This window comes from Microtus ochrogaster, linkage group LG3 (genome assembly GCF_000317375.1).
Source record: "Microtus ochrogaster isolate Prairie Vole_2 linkage group LG3, MicOch1.0, whole genome shotgun sequence".
Classification (NCBI taxonomy): Eukaryota; Metazoa; Chordata; class Mammalia; order Rodentia; family Cricetidae; genus Microtus; species Microtus ochrogaster.
In genome coordinates this window covers 45,200,687-45,210,817 of record NC_022029.1, presented here as the reverse complement: position 1 = coordinate 45,210,817, position 10,131 = coordinate 45,200,687, and the positions used below count along the sequence as shown (strand labels likewise).

General features: G+C 46.2%; 1 protein-coding gene across 1 annotated transcript in view; it reads left to right on the top strand.

The window, feature by feature from the left end:
* The window catches only part of Gpnmb (glycoprotein nmb), a 31,731-nt gene extending 29,230 nt beyond the window's left edge, over positions 1 to 2,501 (top strand). Inside the window, exons 11-12 of the mRNA XM_026785883.1 lie at positions 907 to 1,000; positions 1,452 to 2,501. Coding sequence (XP_026641684.1) covers positions 907 to 1,000; positions 1,452 to 1,599 — 242 coding nt within the window. The 3' untranslated portion in view covers positions 1,600 to 2,501. The remainder of the gene's footprint in view (positions 1 to 906; positions 1,001 to 1,451) is intronic.
* The last annotated feature ends 7,630 nt before the right edge of the window (positions 2,502 to 10,131 follow it).

Sequence of the window (10,131 nt, the reverse complement as noted above, 5' to 3'; positions counted from 1 at the left end):
TCAGCTTTTTATTAGAGCAATCAGGTGTCTTAGGCAGGCAAGGCAAAACAGCAACACATCTTTTCATATTAAACAAAAGTGGTATAAACAAATTTAACACATCCTTACGTTGTTAAAGACATGCAGCAGAAGCAAATGTGACACACCTTTGTCCAGTTAAAGTAATTTGCAGCATAAACAAATGTAGCACATCTTTGCCTAGTTAAAGTAATATTCCACAACACATGCACACAGTGGAGGGATGATTGTAAGAGGAGCCTCAACCAAGGGAGGACCTCCTAGGAGGGGCCTGGTGGATAGGATGGGGACAGAGGAGAGCAGATGGAGACGGCTTAGGTAACTGAATTATGCCTGGGGTAGAGACGGAACTGGTTGGTTTGCTGGTTAAAGAGGAGCGAGAAGATGAAGTCCCTGCCTCTGTGGCCCTTGCAGTACAGGAGAGCTATGGAAAGCAATAATGAAAGACTGTGACCCAGGTCTAGGAAGAGGCAGGCAAGGAAGTGAGGACTGAGTGGTGCTTCAGAATCGAGGAAACTGAGATGAGCCAGGGAAGGGAGGTCCCAGCAGGGGCCATGGAGGTTTCCCAGAATTCTAGGGTTTTTAGCATAGGGGCAGCCATATAGCATGAGTTGGGCCAGAGGCCAGCACAGTGGAACATAAGAGCCTTTTAGCACACAGGTGCCAACAGCTCAGCAGTGTTCTGAGAGGGTGTCACCAGACTGTGGCATTTATCCATGCCTGCCCACTTTGCTCAACCCAGAGTCTATAGGTTGCTTGATGGGAAAGGTCGCCTAACGGCAGAGTGGAGTAGTACCTTCTGCAGAAGCTCCTTTCCCCATTCAGCAGCATCACAAGCAGATGTCCTTCAATGGAACACAACTCACAGGGTTTTCCTTCTGCCTTAAGACCCAGTCTCCCCGCTGAGAATGGCGAATGGTACCTTGATCTCCATCGGCTGCCTGGCCGTGTTTGTCACCATGGTTACCATCTTGCTATACAAGTAAGTTTCTGATTTTAACACTGTACTGTATCTCTATAGCAGACAGTCAAAGGCAAATAGCATTCTTGCATACAAACATACCAATTTCTTTTTTCCATTTAAATATTTTGTGTATGAGAAGAAACTCATCCATTGAACCGTGAATACCAAACTGGGACCTATTAATTTTACTGTGGTTTTGGATTTGTTTGTTTTAATCCCAAAAGTGCTGCCAGACATCAGTAACTTGGCAAAATTGTGTCTGTCTATATAATGTTTAACAAAATTTCAAAGTGGGTACTTTTTACTTGAAGAGAAAATAGCTGTACTCCCCTAAGATGCTGGGGCGTCGCCAGCGACAGACTGGGTGGAATGGTTAGCTCTTTTGCACCTGGCATGAAAAACACTGTAGAAAGGAATTTAGTTCAGCGGGAGGTATTTTTTAAAATCCTGTCCAACACATTGTTTTCAGAAAACACAAGGCGTACAAAGCTATAGGAAGCTGCCCTGGAAAGACGGTCAAAGGCCTGAGTGTTTTCCTCAGCCGTGCAAAAGCCCCGTTCTTCCGAGGAAACCAGGAGAAGGACCCGCTGCTGCAGAGCAAGCCAGGAATGCCCTAAGTCGTAAGCCTTATTTCTGACCAGGATCCTACTCCGGTGTGTTTACGTAAGCTGCGCAGAAGCACGTGACTGGTAACTCTCATTTCTGAAGGATTATTGTGAAATATATATATCATGGCTTGGGGAGGCTAGTTCAATGGCACTTTGGAGAAGAAGAAACGACCTCGTGTTTTATCCTATTTGTGTTGTGGCTTTTACACTGTTAGGATGGGCTTACTGTGTCTGAGGACCGAGGGAGACGTCGCCGCCCCTGAAGGCTCTAGGTTAACTGAGAGAGGAGATCACCTGCTTCTAGCTTTCCACATAACCATGTACATGAGCCAGCTAGTCCTGACCTGAAACCAGGTCCACCTAACTGCATTTCAGCTCACTGAGCATGCCTGAGCTCCTGGCAGAACGATAATACAAGCCTTTTGTATGGTGTATGTGTGTACATATTACGCTCATGAAAGAGACAGCCTAACAAGCTGCTGTGGTTATTCTATCAGGGAAAACTTTTCCTGTCTAGTTGACTGACACACTCATCCATTCATCTAGCCATGAGCATTTATTTAGTGCTTTCTGAATACCGACCATGATGCTGGGACTTGGGCTTGCCCCCAGAGCTGAGGCTCTTCTGTGCACATCTGGCTCTTGGTGTGTGCTGGTGCGTGCACGTAGAATCATGTGCTATGGTTTTCTAAGGGAGGCCACTTCTTTTCCTAGCAGTTAATGTGTGAAAACTCATACAGGAAATAATCAAGGCGCTCACTTCTGTTTGTAACTCAAGTCCTGTGCCAATGACATTCTCTTTTCTACTTCCTGGAAAAATAAAATGTGGGCTGCGATGAGCCCTTGGTGGTGGTATTATTTCTAATGTATTGTTTGCTTTTCAGTTACATTTATGATTTTAGTAATAAAGTCTTTTAATGCCACACAAAAAACAATAATACTCTCATACTTTAATTTTAGATTTATTCCATGTGTATGAATGTTTGTCTTCATGTATGTACATGTACGTGTGTGCCTGGTGTGCATGTAAGTCAGAGGAGGATGACATGGAACTGGAGTTGAGGATGGCTGTGAGCAACTATGTGGGTGCTGGCATCTGAGCCTGGGTCCTCTGCAAGGACAGGCAGTGTTCAGAACCTCTGAGTCATCTCTCCAGCCCCAAGAGTTTCTATTTTAAGAGCTGGGTATCATGGCTCATGCCCTTAGTCCCAGCACTTGGGTAGTACAGGAGAATCAGGAGTTCAAGGCCAGTCTCACCTGCATAGAGTTTGAGGCCAGCTAGAACTACATGGAACCCTGTCTCAGAAAGATGTGTGTGTGTGTGTGTACACGCATGTGTCATTAAGTTTTAATTTACAAATTTAGTGTCTAAGTGTTTATAATCAAAATATAAAAGGAGAGTTTGGGGCCAGAATGCAGCGCAGCAGCGGAGTGCTTGCCCAGCGTGCACGAAGACCCTTCGTTCTGTTTCCAGCAAAGAAAAAGAAATTTAACTAAGTAAGGGAGTTTTGTTTTTAAATAGAGAAGAGGCCTTTTGTCTTTGATTCTGAGCTGCCAACATCACATGACAAATCAGGAGAAGGGGCTAGTTAACAAGTTGGTGAACTTTTTCTATGAAGTTTGCAAACATCTTAGCCATTGTGGAGTTTCTTTCAAAGTAACTTGGTAGCCCGAGAACCAGAGGCGCATCACCAAATGAGCACAGCTACCTTCCAGCAGAAACCTATCTCAAAGGCATGCGGGGGTCCACGGGTGACCCACGAGACATTGTCTGCTCTACACCAACAGAGACTCAACAGTGACCACGTGCGATCCGAGAGACTGGATTGGATCTACCTTGATGGGGGTAGGGAACGGCCATGAACAATAGTTTAGGGACAACTGGAAAACATGGCTACACCCCCAAACACTAGCTGGTATTACAGAACAACTGTTCCTTGAGGCATTGCTGGGGACCACATTCAGTGTGGCATTTTTGACCCTAGATGGCCTAGGAGCAGAAAGAAGTTTTTTGTATGGAAAGGGCCTCCAAAGAATCCAAACATTGCTGGCCAACTGTTTATTTGTATGACGGTGGTGGGGCAAGGGCTCTAAGCCAGGGGTGCTTGGCAATGTTTGGAGAGATCTGTGGTTGTCACAACCAGGGTGAGATGCTGCTGGCATCTAGTGGGAAGAGCCCAGAGATGCTGCTGAACGCACTGAAATCTGCAGGGCAGCCCCATAGCAAAGAAACCCTGCTGCAGCAACTGAAGTTCTGAGCATGGATATCCAAACAGAAGCCTTGACTCTGGACCCAACCCTGACACTCAAAGTCAGGTGACCTAGTGCCGTGACACTTTTGGAGCCTTTCCCATCTCTGTCTCAACTTAAGAGGGTATGTTGTCCCCTCTGTGTACTTCTCAGGGCTGCTACAGAGCCACCTGCAAGAATGAATGCAGCTAGACCAGGGGTGACAGATGGCAGTTGTCTAGCATGGGGGGGGGGACGACTAGGCGACTCCCAGTAATGAAAAGATATGAAGGTATGGCTAGTGTTATGTATATATACTCAGGCACGTTGAGCCTGAGGACAGAAGCTCAGGTGTGGAGAGTTTTTGTTTGTTTGTTTGGTTGGTTTTTTTAATAATACCTAAAGAGCCAGATCATTAGTATCTAAAACAGAACAGCAATTTCAGGTTGCAGCAGAATCAACGGGTGCTGAGCCACACCCCCATGGCTTCTAAGGCAGTCTTGTGGAGGTGGAATCCCATGATTGGGATTTCTAGGTCAGCAGAGGGGTTGTGTCTAGGACCTGAGCAAGATGGGCTTGGGACACACTCTTCCTTTCTCCCATCAACAGGGGGCAGCAGAGAACAGCAAATTCATAAGACACCAAGGCTGCAGGTCCATGCCTTTATCTAGCTTCATCTAACCAATTTTAATCTAACAAATAGCAGGAAAGAGGTCTGAAATAATAGACTGTGTCCATTTATATTTCCAAGTGGTCCTGACAAGAAGTCGTTTAACTTCTAGGGGCATTATCTGCAAAATGGAGAAAATAGCCTAAGAGATAGAGGGTTGGCTTGATCCATGGCTGAGAATTGGAAATTCCCAAGGAAAGTGAGTGTAGGTAACAAATTATTCCAGGGATTAAATTAATTAATTTCTTCCTTCCTTCCTTTCTTCCTTCCTTCCTTCCTTCCTTCCTTCCTTCCTTCCTTCCCTTCCCTTCCCTTCCTCCTTCATTCCTTTCTAACTTTGGAACCTGTTCTGGAACTTGCTCTGTAGACCAGGCTGGCCTGGAACTCACAGAGATCTGCCTTCCTCTGACTCCCAATTGCTGGGATTAAAAGCATGCACCACCACCACCACCCAGAGGCTCAGGAATTTCTTATTCCTAGGGTTTTTATAAATGTTTACATCCTGGGCACCTCTGAGTCATTCATAAATATTGGTTTCCTGGAGTTGAATTTCCATGATGTAAAAGTTTGGGGGGGCGATACTTTCAGAGCGCTCATCGCTCACAGAACGCACTAAACTCTTAAGCTCACGTGACAAAGAGCAGATGAATGAACAGTCACCCAGAGGATGAAGGTGGCCTCCTTTTGGTTGGACCCTGGTTGGGGGAAGGGGAGGGCAATCCTTCCTTCAAAGGTGGTTGCTGTTGTTGCTGCTGCTGCTGTTGTTGCTGCTGCTGCTGCTGTTGCTGCTGCTGCTGTTGTTGCTGCTGCTGTTGCTGTTGCTGCTACTGCTGCTGTTGAAGAGTGCTTTCCATGCAGCTGGGATAGGCGCCCTGCAAAGACACCTATTCCAAAGGTCCACAATCAAAGAACACCCCTTGAAGACCGATTTTGATCACTTTTATTCAGTGCTTGGATGGTTTGGGTCTAGGAGAGAACGAAGATGATAAGAGATACAAGGACTGAGTGTGTGGGGGCTTCGATCCAGACCAGCATTGTGTGTCCTGGGCATGAGGTCTCTGCAGAGACTGCCCTGGCCTGCCAGACTCACTGGCCTTCGCTTCCCCTGCAAGGGCAACTTCTGTATAACAGTAGCCGGCCCTTTGTTCTCAAGATCTCGAGTGAACGCTGCCTTAGAGCTCTCCCTGAAGTGAGTTCGAATGGGTCCTGTGCTGGTTCCAATGAAAATAGTCCTCATAGGCTCACGTATCTAACCGCATAGTCCCCAGTTGGCGTAACTGTTTGGAAAAGAACAGGAGGAGGTATGGCCTTGTTGGAGGAGGTGTGTCATGGGAGGGGATGCCAGACTCATTCTCTTTTTGCCTGCCTGCCTGCCTGCTGGCGGATCAGATGTAAGCTCTCAGTGCCATGCCTCCCTGCCACCATCCTTCCTGCCATATTGGTCAGGGACTAATTCTCTGTAAGCAAGGCCCCAATGAAATGCTTCCTTTTGTAGGAGTTGCCTTGATCGTGATGTCGCTTCACAGCAGTAGAACAGTTTAAGACAGGCCTGTTGGCTCTTACAGAATTTTAGTACTTAGCCAGTTCTTGGTCTGTGCCTAACCTTGCAGGGCATCTCACAGTGTCTCTCTACTAATCAGAGCACCCTTTACACTCCCAGTGCAAGTCTGTGTTCCTTACAGCTGCACAGAACAAACATCAAGACTTGAGTGGGATGAGTCCGTCTCTGCCTTCCTGAAAAGAAAGGCGCCGTTAATGGGCTCATGGCAGGAGGGTTCGGGTTGTGGAGGTGATTGTAAAATCTGCCTTGGAATTGAGTGAGTGCCAAACAGTAGATAGGGCTGGAGTGGAGAGGCCTGGGCTCTGGCCTGACACAATCTCACTAGTAAGGGACCTAGACGTGTGTCCCTCCCTCTCTGCTCCTCATCTATCAAACAGAGGGGAGGAGGGGAAGGCCACTTCTGAGTCTTTGGTTCCGATGCTCTGCTGTGGAAAATGAAGACAGTTCACTTTCTCCACAGAGATTCCAGGAGGCTGACAGTCTATGTCAGGCAGATTCCAGTTTCCCTGCCAAAACCACCCTCCTGCCCATAAGCAAAGCATAGTTTTTATACTTGTAAATGGTCAGGGGAAAAAATGAAGAGTCGAGGTAGACTGTGTGCTTCCATCCCAGCACAGAAAGAAAAAGGAGGCCGAGGAAGTGGGGAGGGGAAGCAGTGCGTTCCTGGTGACAGGAAACAATCAGATGCAGAGTTCGGCATCCATAAGCAAAGATTTGCTATTCTCCCTCCGCCTCCCCGTCCTTCTCTTCTTCCTCCTCCACCTCCTCTTCTTCCCCTTTCCCCTTTGCCTCCTCCCTCCTTCTCCCCTTCCTTCTCTTCTTCCCCTTCTTCCTTCCCCACTTTCCCCTCCTTTTTTTCTCCCTCCTCCTCCAGACCAGATTTGTTACCTGGGCTAGCCTGAAACTCCTGGGCTCAGCGAATCTTAGACATTTTCCTCTCTGCCTCCCTGCACCTGCAGCAGGCACACTCGGCGCTCATCCGCTACAGCTGTGTGGTTCTGAGGGCAGCCGAGAGTCTGCCCATCTGTGACCTAGGGTGGGTCTCGGATCTGAACAAGAATTACCCAGGAAACTTCAAGGATGTCACTTTCTCTCTTTTTTTTAAATTTATTTTTATTTATACTTATGTTAGAGGGGGACCCTCAGAGGCCAGAAGAGGGCATCAGATCCCTCCGGAGCTGGAGTTATAGGCAGCTGTCAGCTGCCTGACATGAGTCCTGGGAACCACAGTGGACTCCAGCCCCCAAAATACCATTTTCTTAATCCTTAGTCCTCGAAGAATCCGTCACTGGAATCTGAATGATGACCCGCTGAGCTGTGTAGGGGAAGTTAGGGGACATTGCCATTGCCGGGGATGTCAAGCCAGGCCTTGGACAGGAAACAACACCTAAGGATCCTGTCAGAAGATTAGAACAGGGAGTCACAGTGCCTTTTAGCACATGTTTGAACTGACAGAAAAATCCCACCCCTAAAAGACAACTCTACCCAACAGAAGAAACCAGCAGGGAGGCAGAGTTTCCTAAGGAGGGCAAAGAGACAACCTGGGGACCTAAAGTGTGGGCATCGAGACTCAGTCTTTGGGGCTGCAGAGACAGCACAATGGTTAAAAGCACTGACTGGCTGCTCTTCCAGAGGAACTGGGTTCAATTCCCAGCACTCATATGGCAGCTCACAACTGTCTGTAAGTCCAGTTCCAGGGGGTCCAATGCCCCTTTCTGGCCTCTGTGGGAATGGCACACATGGTGCACAGATGTACATTCAGGCAAAACAAACACACATATAAAAATAAATAAAAATCTCTCTCTAAAAAAAAAAAAGACAATCTTTGGGTTGAAGATCAGCAAATGAGGAAGCCTGAACAAAATGGAGACACATCCTCCACCCTGCCACTGCCACGCACGACTCTCCTGCATAAAGCCAGGGTTCTTAGTCAGAGACCTACTTGGAAGGGGATGGGGGAAGGGTCGTGTGCTGGGTCTGGAAGCTGAAGAGAACAGAATTCCTAACCAGAGGCCTCTGTGCATGTGAGCTCAACAAGAATTTACAGGGCCTAGAGAGGTGGTGCAGGCAGTAAGAGTGCTGACTGTCATCTTTCCAGGGGACCCAAGTTCAGTTCTCACATCAGGCAGCTCACAACCGCCTGTAACTCTAGCTCCAGGGGATCCACACACGCGTGGCAGGCATTTATACAGACATGTAAATACAAATAAATCTTATTAAAAAGAACGCAACACAAAAAGTAAAAGCTAAACATCATGTTTAAAGTGTTTCTGGATGCTTCTGTCTGCCTGGAAGAAACCATGTGAACTTTCTCTGCAGGAATGCCAAGCCACAGATAAAACCTCAAGAACACGAAGTCGCAATTGAAAGCAGCTCCCTGAACACATGTACAAACAATCCTCTATGAATGAGCCAACAGAAACAGACTGGCAACCACTGCAGATATTGAACATAAAGTAAATGTCTCTCATCTGGGCATGGTGGCGTGGACTCAGCCCAAGGAGCTGAGGCAGGAGGATCCCTTGAGCCCAGGAGTTCAGGACCAGACTAAGTAATATAGCAAGCATTAGAATTTGAAAATAAAATTGAGCCTATTTCATATATTTAGGAAGAGGAAGTTGAAACTGACAGATTGCTAAAGCAACACAAGAAAACCAACTGGGCTGGAGAGATGGCTGCTCTTCCAGAGGACCTGAGTTCAATTTCTAACAACCACATGGTGACTCAACCATCTGTAATGAGATCTAGCGCCCTCTTCTGGCATGCAGTCATACATGAAGACAGAACACTGTTTACATAATAAATAAGTAAATCTTTATAAAAAAAAAAAAACTTTGTCTTGATGGGCCTTCCACTTAAAAGCTTTTTGAGACCAAAATCATGATACTAAAAATTAGAACTTTTAGTTCTAATCATTTTTCTGTTTAGGTTTTATTTTAATTTGTGTTTCATTTTTAGTTTTAGACTGGAAGATTTCAAATACAAACCAAAAACAAACAACTCACAATGCTGACATAGTGTAGGCTCAAATCATTGTTCAATTCATGGTCAACTTTATCTATTTGATCTCTTTAGTCCTTTTGTTTGATTAAATTTATTTATTATCAGTGTGTGTGTAAGAGAGAGAGAGAGAGAGAGAGAGAGAGAGAGAGAGAGAGCGGACGACTGGGGGCACACGTGCAGTGTGGTACATGTGTGGAATTGGTCTATCCTTCTACCTTTAGTTCCAAGGATCAACCCTAGGTCACCAGGCTTAAATGGAGAATACACTTACCTACTAAGCCAACGATGGCCCTAATCATTCTAATTTCTAAAGAAAATCCCAGAAATTATATCATTTTACCCCAAAATATTTCAGTATATTTTTCTACAAAAAAATAAGACCTTTTAAAAAAAATACACCCCATAATTATCTCATCACATATAAAGTAATTTTTTCCTACCAAAACATCTAGTTAGTGCTCAGATTTTGTGTGTTAATTATTTTTTTATAATTTGTCTTAGTGTTACAAAAGGGCTTAACAGCATACGAAACATAGTTAGAGAGAGAACCAATGAACGGGAAAATACACACAAGGAATTTCCCAGACTGTGTGGTAGTGGGAAAGGAACAGAGTGTTGAGAGCTATTGGGGGCTTTGAATTTTGATTTTTTTCCCATCAGGATAGCAATGTGTGGTATATAATATTTTCCCTGGTTCTGGGTAGTGGCCATAGACTTTCCCAGTTGATTGCAAATATATGAAAGTGGTAGGATTAGATGTAGAGGACCCAAGTAATTTGGCTATATGGGAAAGTTCCGACAGGGAAAACGGAACATGAACCCTAACCAATCCATCTGCACCAGCCACCTCCCGCAGTGGCAGGATGGCAGCAGGCTTGGCTTGGTTAGGATTAGGCTCCGAGGCGGCACGTGAACGCGTGAGCCGAGGAGTTGAGGAAGGTGCTAGCACTAGATGGCCGGTGCGGGAGGAAGGGGAACTCGGCCGGGCTTTGGAAGACCGAGGAGGCGGAGTAGGGCGGGAGGGAGATGGGGAGGGTGAATCTGAAGAGGCTTCTGATGACCTGTGTGACGTACGACG